Genomic DNA, 16,544 nt, shown 5'->3' with positions numbered 1-16,544 from the left:
AATGCCAGTAAAACAGAGATCTTTCTGGTTGGGAGACCTGCTCCCTGTTTCCCCCTAATCTCTGGCCACCCTCCTTGGGTCCGCTCCCCTCACCCTCTTGTGAGGCTAAAAATCTTGGGGTCATCTTTAACTCCTCTCTCTCCTCTCTGCACATCACGGACCTTGGCAAGAAGTCCAATTTTCAGCTCCACCTCCTCAGAAGCATTCTCCATTTCCTCCCCTCCCCAAAGAAGCTCAACGTCTCCAGAGCTATGGTTCTCTATAGGCTTGACTATTGCAACAGCTTCTTCCTCTCTTCCTCAATCTGCCTCTTTCTTCCCTTTGCCCTCGTCAACTAATCCAGAATAGGGCTGCAAGACTTATCCTTGACTCAAGCCCAGGGATTGCAGCTCTCCAGCCATAAATTCTCTCCACTGTCTCCCTGTGACCGCAAGGATGAAATTCAAGATTCTTTGCATCATCCACAAGGCTGCTTGGACCTCTTTTCATCCAGCTTTCTCTCCCTAAATGCCTCCTTGCTGGAGTTCTTCGGTCCTCTAGCTCCAACTCTCTTCAGGTCAGATGCTTCTCCAAGCAGAGAGTGAGAGGTAGATCCCTTTCCTCAGCAGGAGCCTCCCTCTATAATTGCCTCCCTGCCCCCCCCAGACTTGAGCCGAATCTTCTTAAGTTCCTGGCAGTTCTCAAGACTTGCTTTTTCACCTCCTCCTTCTGTGCTACTGTCTCCCTGCCACTGCGACTGGTACCTGGCCCCTTATGAGTCTTAAAGGGGATAGGCCCTCCTTGACCAGTCCCCCACAGCATCCGTACCAGCACTTGCCCTCAGGCACCTTTCCCAGACTAGCCTGAACTGTCCACCCCCATCCATCGCACTTTTCCCTTTCCCACTTCCCCTGCACTTGCTCTTCGTGGCTCCCCTCAGCAATTACTGAGCCCCCTGCGCCCCCCACTCCTGCACTTCACCCCTCTACCCCTCCCCACCCCTTCCACCTACTTCCACCCTCCCTTGCACTTTTGTCTCTGCACTTGCAGGGTAAGAATGTCACATGGTCTGGTACAACCGTTACTGTTGGTTTTTACCTACCCCCTTCCGTTGTCTTGTGGCATCTGGAAACACTTGAGTATTGGTGCATTACAAATGTCCAATAACTAAATAAATACAAAAAATAGGAACACAGTTTTTTCCTCAGTTCCTTTAGTGTCTAAGGGGCGGAGGTAGGTTTGGACACAGGACGGTGGACCTTGTACTTCAAGGATTTCCTGACAGAGTCCTTAGTATTTTTGTTGAGGTAGGAGAACCCCTCAGAGTAATAGGGAAAGAACTTTTTTCCTTTTCTTTCTATGAATAAAAGTCTTTACACACAAACATACTACCACTGTGTCAGACTCATATTTCTGTACCCTTACAGGCTGAATACAGGTCTCTGCCACATGGGTAAACTATGAACAGCATCCGGATGTGCAGAAACTACTTGGTTATTAAATTAATTTGTCTCCTAGCTGTTAACTCCAACAATTTGACCTACCACATCCAAATGGGTCTTTCTTTTGTTTTCCCTCCGCTTGCCTTTTTAGGATCACCATAGCCCACTTGCTTGAGGATCCAGGCTTCTTTCCCATGTTGTGATAACTTCCATCCATGGGGATCTCCCCCATTCACCTTCATCTCCATTTTGTTTGGCAACATATTAATGCCCCCCCCGCCCCACCCCCCCTCTGATGTTGTTGTAATGAATTTTTGAGTAGTGTTTGCAACTGGCATACAGTCAGAATGTTGTATAATTGGGTTCTCCTATTGCCACCATGGACATGAGGTAGTATATTCTGGTAGTATTGTATTGTTTTGTTTATTTATTTATATAGCGCGCCGGGCCGTTAAACAACTGGGACTTGCATAAAGTAGAATCTTATGTTACAGGTACATAGATATTATACATTGCTAATGTTATAGATTCACATATACAACATTTCTTGTGTTACAGGGTCATAAAGCTTACACATGGTATATGGTACTGTCATTTCTTATTGCTACAACTAACTTCTGCACCTAGATTTAGCAACCAGTGATATTGAAGCAATGGTCTTATGTTATTGGCCAACTTGGTGGCATTGCCCCTGGTTCGTTTAATGTTTTTCTTCCACTTTAAGTTAGAGGGTGCTTTTCACTGGGGTTTGCTATATTGTTACTGCCAACATTTGGTTGTACAGCCTCTAAATGAGACATTTAATGAGGGTGTACGTTCATGTGAGTGGCGGTCTACAGAACAGATCTACTTTAGTGTTTTCAACCACAGTCACCACAAGGAACCAAACAACCTGATTGTCATTGATTGGGTGCCATGAAGGCTGTGTCCATATGAATGATGCTTCCCAGGTGGAGCCTAATCCACAATCGGCCCAGGTGTAGTCTTTGCTGATCGAAACCTGTTGGCTGAGCCCAGTCCTTGCCTCAACATTCAAGCTAATACTTTTCATTTGCACATATACTTTTAAAGGTTAGAATTCAGTCCTCTCATGGCTTTAAATGGTAGTGCTCCAGTAGCAAAATAAAGAGGCGAGAGGTACCAGTGTCCATACAAGCCACAGGGGAGTAAAACAAAATGGATAGAGTTAGTTAAAATGAGAACCTAATAGAAATTGAGAATGCTTGAGCATTTAATTCCCTAATTGGGCTCATCAGTGTGAATTTAAAATGTCTCGAGGCTACTGCGCTTATTCTGATTGGCCCAACAGTCAATTAACAGCTGTGTGATATGTTTCTACCACTGTAGATCTATAATACATTGGAATGTAACAAACGTTCAACTCATCAGGAAGAAAATGTACAGCACCCGTGTGATAGCTGCCCATCACCTCATGACATTAGTGACAGGCAATTTACACATGCGAGTTCCAGAAAAGTCCAGAAAACATTGGCAGCCTGAAAAACGTGTCCAAGAGCTCCGAATGTCTGGACAACTGCGGCAGACCTAAAAGGCCTTGAAACCTTGGCAGCCCGTAAAACAACTCCTAGACCCCCAAAAGTCCAGAAAACTTTGGCTGCCCAAAAAAAGGCCTTAAAATGCATACCAGACCACCAAAACTCTAGAAAACTTCCAAGTAAAAGGACTTCAAATGCAATAACAATAATAATGATGATGATGATGATGATGATAATAACACAAATTATAACAATACTCTTGCACCTGTTTGGAAATAGACAGATGAAAACTAGTATTTGAAAGCTTGTCGATGGCCCTGAGCAAAGATTGCAATTACAATAGGAAGACTGAAACACATTTTAAGCTACATCGCAAGAGCCCATTTATATGTAATCATGGTTTCCATTGATAATCTAAATGAGAGAAAGACAACTAGGAGAGCATAAGAGCAACTCGAAGACCAGATAAATGATACTAGAATCGTGCTGTACTCTCCAGCAGTAGGATTTTACGATACGACCCAAGTGATCCAATGTATTAATAAGTAAAACATGATTACAAAATGTGTTTGCATACAACGGTTACAGATATGATGTGTGAAGTTGGTATGAAGTTCTCTCATGTACTGTACATGAAGAATACACGTACATATATTTTGTGACAGGAAAGCACTGTGATAGAGAGATAGGACATCGAGTAGACCATCTTGACCTTCCAACAGCTGCCGCTCCACTTGAGGATGTCCCAACATCAGTAACTGCAAAGGATGAGGAGGAGGAGAGGGACATTTCCCGGTTAAATAAACCCATACATTGGAGAAACAAATAACTATGGCACCCTATTAATCCCGCACTATCATTGATGCCAAGGAGACTCTAGAGTCTGAAAGGCATGCAAAGATTAGGTGACTGTTAAAAATGGCAGTTTAAAGTCCTTTTTGGTGTTTGACTATGCTATGGATTGTGGCACTACCTGTTTTAAACCCTTGAGACAAGTGCTGATGTGTTGGAGCGTGTGCTGGCCATAGGGGCAGTCTTCGTGTTGTGAGGCCTGCTTTGAGTGAGACATCCTGTCTGTGCTTTCAATAGTTTTCAGCTGTATTACTTAAGTAAAAACCCAACTGTTGAGGCGACTGCAGATGTGATCTGGGCCTGTCTTGAGGTGTGAGTGGCTATTCCCTTTGCAGATCTATTGGGGAATTCCATCAGTCCTTCAGAGTCCACTCTGGGATCTTATTTATTTATTTATTCAGATTTGTAAAGCGCGCAACAGCCCGTGGGCGTTATCTTCATAATCCTCTTCCTTTGTAGGTGAGCTAGCTTGGCCAGCTCTACCAGGCTACTGACATTTTAACAAACTAACTGGGCAACTATGTGTTTATGCGACGCACTTCCCTTATGCTGTAACTGCTTCCTTGTTTGGTAGATATTTTTTCAAGACCATATCCTACTAAATTGCATTGAAAAGCCAGAGGAAGTGACTACAAGTTGAAGTGTCACATCCGAGAGAGAAACACATAAAAGTCCCTTCTGAAGCCAGTAAATACTGGTCTAGACACTGGGGTGAAACAGCGGCGTTGCTTAATGGCTTGCTGCTCTTGGGGTCCGATGGGGCTCAATGGGAATGGGGAGCATTTTTTACAGGCGCTCAGGAATGGGCAATTACTAGGTCCGGCGCGGTTATAATGACCCGGTAATTGCCCATTCCTGGGTGCTAGTAAAATTTGCAAGTTCGGCGGCAGCCTGCGGGTTTTACCGACAAGGCTACCGCTGAACTTGTAATGAGTCCCATTGTTCCGTAATGCAAATGATATCCATGTATAATAAACCACAAAGACCCTATTCATTTAGTGTGATTGCATCCATGTGTAATGCTGTAATGCGAGTGTGCCCATTCACCTTCTACGGAGGAGAGCCTGAGTGTTCAGCTCAGCTACCAAATGGTGAACAAAGTGTTCTTGTTAACCCCTTGTTTAACTTTACATTAAGAGCTGAATATGCTTGGATTTTGGAGAGAGCTTAACGAAGACCAACTCCATGTCTCAAAACCCAGACACCCAGGGGTTTACAGACCATGGGCATCATTGAAAGGTTGGCGGTAACCCGCTGGTGCGACCGGTGAGTTGCTGCTGACCTCTTAACACTGTTCCACCGCCTGAGATCCCGGAGCCACCGGGAAGTCTCGGCAACCTGGGATGGCAGGCGGCGGAAAGTGTAAGTCCCCATGGGACATGGAAGCATCGGCCCTGTTGCTAACGGTGCCAGTGCTTCCGTGAAGACAATGCCTCCTGCCGGGAGCACTGGCCCCTGCAGGCATTCTCATAGTCTGGCATTCCGGAAAGGGTGCCATTAAGTTGCTACTGGCACCCTTATTTCCAGACTGCCAGACTTGTACTGAGGTCCCATGTCCTTGTTTCACACTGATATTACAAGTTCAATTTAATGTATTCAAAATGGCTTTTAAAATGTTCCTGGGTGCGAAACTGAAATAGCTGCAATCTTATTTGGTGAATGAGAGAGCAAGTGGTGTCAGCATCAGTTGCTAGGAGGCATTTAGTGCCTGGCGAAACCTAGGGAACTACGCATTCGGAATTACAGGGAGTTCTGGAAGTTCTTTCCATAAAACCTGGGGTGCACACCAAGTTAACAAGGTTCACTGTGGGCGGAAGGTGACATTTTTGAGTGCACTGTGGGGGTTACAGAATTCACTCCTCAAAAACAAGTAACACAGATTAAGTTTACACCTGACTCGGGTGAATGTATATTCACTAGTGTAGTTGTGGATACGCCCTACTCACTCAGTAGTACCCTGCCTAGGATTCTCATTGGCACAAGAGTGAAAAGGGAAATCAAGGATTTTTAATGTACTTTATTTAAGAAAATAGCATACAAAAGATCCACAGCGTTACAACAAATAACCATTGCAATAAATCCATGTACAAAATTAGCCTCCGTCTAGCCGACAAATAAAATAAAAAAATAACGATTGTCAGTCAAAAAAGGAGCTGAGCTCTGAATCTGCAAGGTAAGTCTCGTGTTCGTTTCTGGTTTCTAAAGTGCAAATCTAACACCAAAGAGATCCCCTGGCACATTAGCACATAGAGTCAAGGTAAAAGGGGGAGTAACAGAATTGAGCCATGTCCTTAAAAGGTGCTTACATTTAGGCAGTTATTAGTGTCCTGAATTAGGGTACACATGGCAAATAAAGAGTTAACAAAGTGACCAGCAAACAGACATGTTGGCACTGCTCCAATTCATTACATACCTTGAACATGTATAGAGGCCCCCAACTTTCAAAAAGCATTGGGAGAGCAAGTTCCCCAGCTGTACACATCAGTCCTGCTCTGCGAGGAGGTGCCCATTCCATCGTTCTCCTCTTAGTTGCAATTGGTTATTTATAACGCGCTTAATACCCAGACGTTTCTTAGCGCAGACTCTGGGATCAAACCTGTGTTGCTCTGCGTCGTCTTGCTTCCAAGGCGAGCACTTTGCCCCTGAACTATCCTCCCGGCCCAAGACTTGCTGTAAAGGTGCATTTGGCGCCAATTTGGATGGTGTTTTATACAGCATTGACACTTCTCTGCACCACAAAGTGACTCCATATTGCAGATCAGTCAAAGATCCAGACGGTACTGGATTCCCACTGCAAATGACCTGGCTTGGAGTCGATGCAACAGGTCATATCGAGACCCACCTTCACCCATATAACATTAAAATAAATGAATTGACATAAATAACATTTTTTATCATCCTTATCATGTATGAGAAAAACGATTAAAACATTTACAAAACAAGAAATTGAACAGCCAGAAAACAAAACAGGAATTGCTCAGAGATACAGATGAAGGCCACAACTAAAATTGTGTGCATTAATTAGCACATGGAAAAAGTATACAGTCCAGGCACCACAGACTATGGAGTCTGGCGGCTTGAATGCTCATGTTTTCAATAAAGTTACATTAAAATTGCATGACCGCATAATGACATGTAGAGGTTTACCACAGTGAAAATGGAGAGCGATTAAGAAATGACAGCCAGAGGCAGCGGACGAGGCATGTCCTTGGCAGCAGCAGGCTGATGAGAAACATCCTTCCGACCCTCAGCAAGGCCATTAGAGCTTAGGAAACACAGCTCCACGCGGGCCGCAATGATCCATCACCTGGGATCAGGAGCATTCCTGGCAGCCGTGGACAAGTGGCCAGGCCCGGATTAAGTCAGGGCCGAATTCCATTGGAAGACGGGAGGAGGTTTAGCCTTGATTTACCCTGAAACGTGGCAAATGCTGCCTCAAGCTGAGAGGTTTGCAGCACTCTTGCAATTCTGCTGTAGAACCAGGGACAGGACAGCATGGATTTAAGCAGGCATTGCTCTAAATCAGGGGTCTGCAACCTTTAGATCTCCAGATGTTTTGGACTACGACTCCGTCAGGACTAGTCGGCATAGTCAGTGGTGAGGGATCATGGGAGTGGTAGTCCAAAGACTACGTAGAGCTCCAGTTTGCAAACCCCTACTCTAGATAAAGGACTTATAGTGCACGGGAAAAGCATGTGATTGTAACATACCCGGATGCGTCCTTGGAAGACACCTGCTGCCCAGGGCAGTCAATGGCACAGGGGTGAGAGTGACTTTGGGGTGAGTGCCTCGTGGTAATACTGGGCCAGTTCTTAATGATCAGCTGGCACCTATGTGCATATCCCAATGCCAGGCATGTTCAACACTTGAACGCGCATTGGCTCATTAACCAATGAGGGGCTGGGAATAATGGAAGCATGATGCCCGGGTGGAATCAGTGAGCACATTTGCCCCTGGGTACCGAGTCCCCTGGGGGCACTAATGCGAGAACACTTAGGCACCATGCATGCACACTTTATGTGCGGTACCTGCCACTAGGTGGCAGTGTTCTTGAACATGATGGGAAACAGGATGCTTATTTTCTGGGTGTTTTATAAAGCCAAAAGCTGACACACAGATTTCAATTTTGACGACTTTGAGACACTATAAGCATAGAAATGAAACAAAAAAGCACAGTTACAGCAAAACGAGCATCACACACAAGAGTGTGCCATCCATCATATATATTTTGCAGATCTAGAAATAGTACAATTAGTGCTGTTGGCAACCTTGGCATCCCATCTCTGCCAGGACTGATCCAAGTCGCTTGGTCCACACAGAGGATGCAGTGCATGTCGGGGGTGTCCCCTGTCCCGGGGGTCTCTTCGGCTCTCCCACCAAGCACCTAATACGCAGCAGTAAAATGGGCTGTCCCTTTGGAGCACCACAGAGTCTGTGAGAGGTGGGCCGCAGCCAGCGCGGGACCAACCACTGTCTCGAAAGTAGCCGGCTGGTGTAACCAGTCCATACGCCAGAGGCGGCACCTCAGGCATTTTGCAGTAGGCTGCCCAACAGCCCAATGACTGGAGACACAGGCTGGACAATGTCATACTCAGCAAAGAGGTGGCAGGTGTTGTCCTTTGCATCGGTCTGGCTTTTCGCCACAAACCCAAAGATCCTAGAAAGGGGAAAAAAAAAGAGAGTCAAATGTCTGCTACAGACCATATGTTATGTTAAAGGTTCTTATACCATGCTACTGTTTGTTTGTTTTATTATTTGTAATGCGCGAGCATGCCCTTAGATATCAGGGCGCAACTTTTACAAGAATATGCGGAGCTTAGTTGCATCAATCATTAAGTATACATAAACATAAAGATATACAAGATTATATACATATAAAACAAGTGGGCACATGTGGTGCGAAGCTGAATGACAGCAGTCATGAAATATACATAAACAAAGAGATATGCAGGATTATGAACATATGAACAAGTAGGCACATGTAGTTACATTGTGTGCAATGTGTGCCTGTAGTATGAGTAGGACAGGCTTAGCACCTAAGTATTTGATGGCCTATGTTTTTAGCCACAGGACTACCTTGGAGCGGAAGTTTTGGTAGGGCAAGTCTATTCTGAGAGTAGGGGCAGGGAGTTCCATAATTTAGCTGCTTTAACGGGAAAACTGTTGCCACCAATAGTGGAGCGTTTGAAGTTAGGGACAGAGAGGCAATCTTTGTAGGCTGTTCCTGTGGGTCTGAGGGAGTACTGTCTATGAAATCTATCAATGAAATAGGTTGGGGCAGCATTAAGAAGAGATTTGTGGGTGAGGGACGCCGTTTTTAGCAGAATTTTGTCTTTGATGGAGAGCCAGTTGTTCTGTAGACTGTAGCCTGTAACATGCTCTCTTCTGGAGATGCCCAGAGCTGCTCTAAGAGCGTTATTCTGGAAAGTTTGTAGTTTGTTGGTGGAGGTTTTAGAGGCTCCCAGATAGAGAACATTGAAATAGTCTAGGCGGGACTGTATGAGGGCTCTAGCGGGGGTAATGCAGCTTCTGTCGGATAGGAATGGTTTGGCTGAACGGATCAATTTGCACGTGTATGCTGTGGAGGAAGCTAGGGAGCTCACCTATTTGTTGAAGGAGAAGTTGGAGTCCAGGTAAAAGCCTAGGGTTTTTACCTCTTGTCCCACTTTAATGTTGTTACCATCAATCATAAAGGAGCACTAGGCAGGGCCCAGTTTCTTCAGACTAGTAGAAGTGCCTAGGACAATGAGTTCAGTTTTATCATCATTCAGGCATAGTCCGTGTGTGGCCATCCATGCCTGGATGCTGATGTACACTCTATTTACCAAGGCCAAATCCTTTCCATAATCTCCAGAAAGCGGAAGGAGGATCTGGGTATCATCTGCGTAGTTTGTGTAGGTGATACCGAGATGATCCAGATCATCGAAAAGGGGCTTAGTAAATATATTGTACAGTGTGGGGGAGACACAGGAGCCTTGTGGCACGCCACAGGTGATAGGTATGGGGTCTGCTGCCGCTGTGGGTGAGAAGACCCTCATGGTTCTGCCATTGAGGAATGAACTAATCCATGTGATAGCCTCAGCAGAAAAATGGGCTGATGTGTGGAGGTGTGAGCATAGGACCGAGTGATCGACCAGGTCGAAAGCAGCCGAGAGGTCAAGGAGGAGAAGTGAGGCGGCTTGGCCATTGTCTCTGAGCTTATCAATCTGTGCTTTTAGGTCGATGAGAGCAGTTTCTGTCCCCTGTTGAGGGCGGAAGCCTGATTGTCTAGCTCCTAGAAGAGGGTGTTCTTCCAGGTACTTCTGTATTTGTACGTAGGTGACCTTGTCCAGGATTTTTAGAAGGAATGGTACGGTGGTTATGGGTCTGTAGTTTGTAGGCGTGGCTGAGTCAAGTGTAGGTTTTTTTAGAAGTGGCAGTACCCAGGAATGTTTTAGGTTGGAGGGGATGGAACCAGTGGAAAAGGAGGCATTTATTAGTTTTGTAATAAAAGGTGAAAGGTCACGGGCGGCATCTGTGCCGGGCACAGATCTCCCTGACAGTTGGAGGGTTTCAGGGATAAGATGATTTTTTCCACTTCAAGTGTGGTGACTTTAGAGAAATTGAAGCAAGTGATATCTCTTGGAATAGGCTTCTCCAGAAGTTTAGAAGGGAGAGGGTTGTTTAAGGAGGCTTTTTTGCATGAGATTTTGTTCTGTAAGGTAGCAATCTTATTAGCTAGGGCATTTTGGATTTCTGAGCACCAATTCTTGTCTTTGGTGCAAGTATCTGGTGGTGCTATAGGGGTTTCTACTTCTTTAAGGATGGCGAATAGTTCCTTCGTGTTTGAATTTGCTTGGGATATGCGGGAGTCAAAGGAGGAACGTTTAGCCAAGACATTTTTTTTTGTAATGGGCGGCTAGTTTAGAAAGTTTAAGTTTGTTAGCTGCTGATGGGAGTTTTTTCCAGGAGGCTTCGCAGTTTCTTTTTTGCTGCCTTAAGTTTTTGAGGAATGGTGTGTACCATTTATTTAGATGCATTTTGGGTTTGCTTGGTCTAAGTTTAAGGGGTGCAATAATGTCTAGTGAAGTGGCCATGATTTTGTTATATTCTTCGACGAGAGTCTCTGGGTCTAGGTCTTCAGGGAGTGTATTGAGTGTGGGGAGTACGTTCGGGATGAGTCTCTCGACTGTAATGCATTTCTTACTTCTCGTAAGTAGGGGGGGGGGCGTGATAGTTGGCGGAGGTGGAGGTTGGACGGTGGAGAGCATGAACGATACCAAATGGTGGTCGGTCCAGGCTAATGGTGAGATGTTGGTAAAATTCGCTAGATAGTTGTAATCGGCCACCCAGTCAAGTATTCTGCCTTTGGCATGGGTGGGAACCATACTCCTTTGTGTGAAACCTAATTCGGAGAGGGTGTTGACTATAGTACTGGCGATTTGGTCTTCAGGATCATTGAAGCCCATGTTAAAGTCACCCAAGGGGAGTATTTTGGTGGAGCTTTTAAGGTTGCTGGATAAATGGTGTTAATGTCCTCGTCAAAAGTGCCTATTGGGACTGGTGGGTGGTAGATCAGGCGGATATTGAGTGTTTGGGCATGGGTGAGAGGCAATTTAACTGAGAGTATTTCACAAGAGAGGACGTTGAAGGTTGTTGCTAATCTCATAGTGAGACTGCATTTATGGATGATAGCGACACCACCTCATCTGGAGTTAGGCCGATCTTGTCTGAGGATGGAGTAATTATCTGGGACTGCAAGCATAAGCATAGCACCTGCTGCTGGGTGCAGCCAGGTCTCAGTGATAGCTAGGAAATCGAGTTCTTCTTTGAGAATCAAGCCAGCAATTTCTGTAGCATGAGCTACCAGCGATCTGGCATTGATCAAGGCTTCCCTAATTTGGGGGCTGCCTGTGTTTTGGTAGTAGTAGTCCGACGGTGGTGCTGTTGCCACCTGTGTGGTCTCTTGGTGCTCTGGTGGATCTGTAATGCAAGGAGGGTGGTGGGTAAGTTAGTAGGACTGAAAGGGAAAAAGAGCAAGAGAATTGTGATTTGTTGTTGGCAGCTTCAGTTCGGAGACACGGTTCACTGAGCGTAGGTGTGTTTTTCCGTCGGTAGTCGCCATGTGGTGTTGGGCGAGATTATGTGTGGTTTGTTTCGTTATCGTGCTTGTTTTGCCTTTTGAGGAGGGCAACATTTACTTGAGTCATATGAGAATGGTCAGCCAGGCCTTCTCACTGCAACACCTCACACCTTGGAATACCAGATGTCTGCCATGGGGGTCTTGGAGTCCATCCCCTCTTCTCTGAACCTTTGGACACCTGAATCTTTCCCACCTGAGCTGGCAGGAAATAGTGAGCGAGTCTCTCTACATGTGTGTAACATGATATTACTAGGCTGGGAAGTGAAGATATTCTATTATGTGTGCACTCAATTATATGTCCAATGAAGGATGCGACGGCCTGGAAACCTATTGATGAGGATGAACAATGAACGTTTGGCTGCGCCCTGTAGGGAGGCTGGTGATAATGCTGGCCGATCGATCGATCAGGAAGTGACTCACTCACCTCGTTGCACCGGAAGGTTTTCAGTACCACACCCTTTAGACCCAAGCCTTTTTATATTGAGCCCCCCCACATTGAGTAAAAAATCTGTTGGCATACAACCCACCCCCTACAAGTGTCCAAAGTGCTTAGCTGTTCTAATAAATACAGAGGGGTCGAGCCCCACAATGTAAAGACCACTGCACTAGCCTGTAGGAAAACCACAGTTCCACCCCACCAACACTCAATGCCACCTCTTCATGCCCAGCGCACAGTAATGGTATTGATTACTCCCTGTGTAGGTCTGTAAATAAATCCATAGCCCTGGCTCTGCCACTCTCAAGCGCACCACTCTGCCCAATGGCCGCACTTCTCTAAGGCCATCTTTGCGCCTACTCAATCCCCTGTTCCAAAACCATTGCCCCCACTTTCTGCCACCCGGAACTGCTCTCATGTGCTGCCTTTGACCATGCCCTTTTCTCTGCTCCTTTATCCATCCGGTTTCTGTCCCCTTTGCCCATCTTGATCTGCCCCTCGAACCTTGCAGTGATAAGCACTCTGTATAGCGGCCATTTTGATCCACTTTCAATGACTCTCTCTCTGTCTGTCTGTCTGTCTGTCTCTCTCTCTCTCTCTCCCCCCCACCCTCTCTCTCCCTGTGACCACCTCCCACTACCTGCAACCCACTTTCTTTCCCTCCTTTGCTGCCTCATGCCCCCTTAACTCATCCCGCTCTGGTTCACTGCCCCTGCTATCCATGCCCACTCATGCCACACCCCTCTGCTTCTGTGATCTCTACTATCCGCCCCATGCATTCCTCTTCCTCCTGCCCCATGAACACCTCTTCCTGCTCCATCTATGCCCTACTGCCCCCGTCCTACCCTTCTATTTTCCATGTATCCTTCTCTCTCTGCCCCTTTGGCACACTCTTTTAGACCCCATACGTGCCCCACCTCTCAGCTACCTTGATGCCTCCTGCCCTCTCCCATGACTCTCCCTCTCCCTGCTCAAGAACCCACCCTCGCGCCCCAGCGGTGACCATCCTCTCTGCCTCCATCAAGCACTCTCTCAGCCTTTTTTAGCCATGCCTCTGCCACCATGATTTCCACTCCCTCTGCCCTCTTGATCACCCCATCACTACTCTCTTGAGACTTCATTGCCTCTTTTGCTGCACTCATGCCCCAACCTTTCTAATCCCATCACATGGGCCTGGCATTCCTAGCGTAAACTTTTATCACTCTGGGGCAGAACCAAACGACCCCCATGTCCAGGTGTTGCCCCTGAAGTGTTGTTTGCTGCATGTGTTTCCAGTTTAGCGCCTCCAAGCCCATTTTGCCCATTAGAGCTATATAAACAATATCCATATAAACTGAAAGTGGACTTTTTTCCTGCGGCTATGTTAGACAACTGGTATGGTACTGACATTTCAAATTAAGCAATTTGGGATTAAAACAATCTGTTATCGCAAGAGAGCACGGGGGCCCTCGGGTTTTAGTTTTGGCTATCGGTATCTCACCTGGAGGAGCGGCACTGCTTCTGCCACCTGAAGAAAGAAAAGACAAAGAGCTGTAAAGGACAGGCAAGAAATCAAGGAAACTTCCACGAAAGGGGGCACATTCACCCAAGAGAACATCACTAATAGTTTTCACATTTAAAAAAAGAATTGCCCTATCCTGGAAACGCCAAGTCTGACTTCTATTTCCATTAAACAAGGGAGAGAAGGTGTTTTTTTTATATTCAAAACCTAAGTACAGGGACTAGAATTCAGGCCCAATATGCAAGTTACTACATCAGTGATGCCCAAGGAAAGATGGAAACATGTCTTCATTTGGTCTTTTTAGTTTTGCCTCATAGAGGGGGCACTCACCCTATTGGAATATGATGTATATGTGATCCTGCCAGGTCGCATGGGCAGAGGTATACTCTCTGTGTAATCTAAGTCTTTGCCACATCAATGTGATTTAGAACAGGCATTTCGGCCCGCGTGAACATCTGTTTGAAAGGAAATGGGTTCATTGCAGCGATTAAACTTCTTATCTGCATCCCTATAAGATTAAGGTGATTTATTACAGGCATGCCTGCCTGCAAACGCATTTCCCTGAGGGTTAATTACATTAAGTAGTTCCTGGTGTACTCTTTAAGTATCCCGTCACTTACTTGATTTCTAAGCAATACATAGTGCAAAAAAACACAGCCCTAAGGGAAATTACTTAGCTTGTCTTATTTTCTCTTTTATAATGGAAATGTAAAGTGTTACGTGCTATTTGTTTGTTTCATAAAGAAAAGTTAAAACACAGCAGACACTTTGTTTTTAATGGTGTTGACATCATTTGTAAAAATAAATGTAATAAGTAAAGTTATTAGGCATTTATAGTGTGAATAATACAAAAAATACTTTTTGCAAGTTTATACAAAACCTAAGCAGAGATGTGAAATGGTTCTAGGTAACATGTGACACCTTGAATAGGTTCTGACTTTTTTGTCAATATCACGTTGCATTCTGCAACTAGTTTCGTTTTCCAAAAATAATTATGAGCCTAGCTTTAAAAGTGCTGTTGGCGAAAAATCCATGGCTTGTTGGAGGGGTTGTTACCAAAGACATGGTGGCTATGCTTTTTATGAGACATTTGGACCTCATGGCCTGGCCATCCCTTGCGTTTTAAGGCCATTTGGAAGCATTAAAGGGGCTATCTATAGAACATAACTATTCCAGATCCCTTTAGCTATTAGCACCCTGTGGGTGGGAGTATGCCAATCAGGTGGCTGGAAACGCAGCCCGATACTCTCGCTCTAGCCCGCGTTCCAAGCCACCCTCCTTTCCCTTTCTTTAATGATCCCCAACCCCTCTTCCCAACCCCGCCTACCTGATTGTGGAGGCGGCTGAACCGCCGCCGCTCCCGGCCTTTTCCTTTTCCAGTCACCATGGTAATAGATGAGGGGCTCCATATGGAGCCCTGCCTTCTTCTACCATGTCGGCCATCTTGGCAAAGCATTTTCATTCATTAAACAGGAGGCGCAAAACGTCCTGTTCAATGAATGAAAATGCTTTTTTTAACACCTCGGGTTGCCACGTTGGTAACCTGGGGTGCTAATGCGTTCTTAACCCATTCCACGGTCCATACCAGGGGTAACGCTGCGGTGCCTTTGTTAACTTGGGCTGGCCTGAGGAACGTGTTAAGAACGCCATGAACGTGAATCATTGACAATGATCAACAATAAGGATTCCAGAATCTCCCCTTGTTTGATGGTGTCTGCTTGGGGTCCTAGAGCTTCCGTTGCAGCGTTCAGTGAAGGGGCTGCCTGGGGAATGAGATCACAATGCTCAAGCAGACATCATCTAAGAGGCATCGGGAAGCCGGATGGTTAGCCTTTGTTGATGATGTGGCTATGGGTTTAAGAATTAATAGTCCACTCACTGTCTGTTCTGGGGATCCAGGCCACAGAAGCTGATGGTACCCAGGGGGTAGTGCCTTCGGAAAAACACCCTGTGGGGAAAAAAAGAGAAAAGTGGATCAGCACAACATATGCACAGATCAGAAGGCATCAGCACCTTATCACATTGGTGGAAACTTCGACAATGGATGCTTGGGTCTAGAACCTCCAAATGCATTCAGTAGTAAGGCACAGGTAGAGAACGAGACATTTCTGAAATGACATGTTTAGGCGAAGGTATGAGAATCCCAAGTCTACCCTGGTTCTATGTAAGCTGCTCATCTAGTTCTGTCTTTTAAGCTCATGCCACTTTGCATTCTGGTAAATGTAGTTAAACACCTTAACCTTGAAAATAATCCTTTGTGTACATGAGAAGAAATTAAAGTGACATGAGCTAAAAGCCAGTGCGTGCAAACATCACTTGCAGGCTCTGAACATTTTTTGGGGAATTAAGCCTGAATGATCAACAAGGAATGACTTTATGTGGCAAAAGCAAGCATTTGTTTGTCCAAATTACAAGGTGTCATAGAGTTCACCATTTCATCCACAGCAGCTATTTGTGCACACAGATGAATAACGTGCGGCTGGAGAGAAAACATCTTCTAATACTGATCACCTGAATTTAACCAGAGACACAGGTACATCCCACTTTCTAAAAGAGGTGGGATGGGCAAGCTGTGACATCACAGCATCTGACATCACATCCTGTGGTTTTGTGTGACTTTAGAATACTAATTATAATTGTTTTTTAATGAAGTGCTTAATACCGAAGAGGTTTCTAAGCACAGACCCAAAGATTCGAACCTGTGTTGCTCTGCGTC

General features: G+C 45.6%; 1 protein-coding gene across 3 annotated transcripts in view; it reads right to left on the bottom strand.

Annotated features, from left to right (window-relative positions):
* Positions 1 to 5,771: 5,771 nt before the first annotated feature.
* Positions 5,772 to 16,544, bottom strand: part of TNS4 (tensin 4) — a 74,209-nt gene continuing 63,436 nt past the window's right edge. For all 3 annotated transcript variants that reach the window (XM_069634562.1, XM_069634561.1, XM_069634563.1), the window contains exons 11-13: positions 15,708 to 15,776; positions 13,808 to 13,834; positions 5,772 to 8,426 (exon numbers count right to left, since the gene is read on the bottom strand). In XM_069634562.1, coding sequence (XP_069490663.1) covers positions 8,294 to 8,426; positions 13,808 to 13,834; positions 15,708 to 15,776 — 229 coding nt within the window. In that variant the 3' untranslated portion in view covers positions 5,772 to 8,293. The remainder of the gene's footprint in view (positions 8,427 to 13,807; positions 13,835 to 15,707; positions 15,777 to 16,544) is intronic.

Source organism: Ambystoma mexicanum, chromosome 13, assembly GCF_040938575.1.
Source record: "Ambystoma mexicanum isolate Mex_15411 chromosome 13, UKY_AmexF1_1, whole genome shotgun sequence".
Taxonomy (NCBI): Eukaryota; Metazoa; Chordata; class Amphibia; order Caudata; family Ambystomatidae; genus Ambystoma; species Ambystoma mexicanum.
The sequence above is the reverse complement of the archived record's forward strand: the minus strand, read 5'-3'. Positions and strand labels throughout refer to the sequence as shown.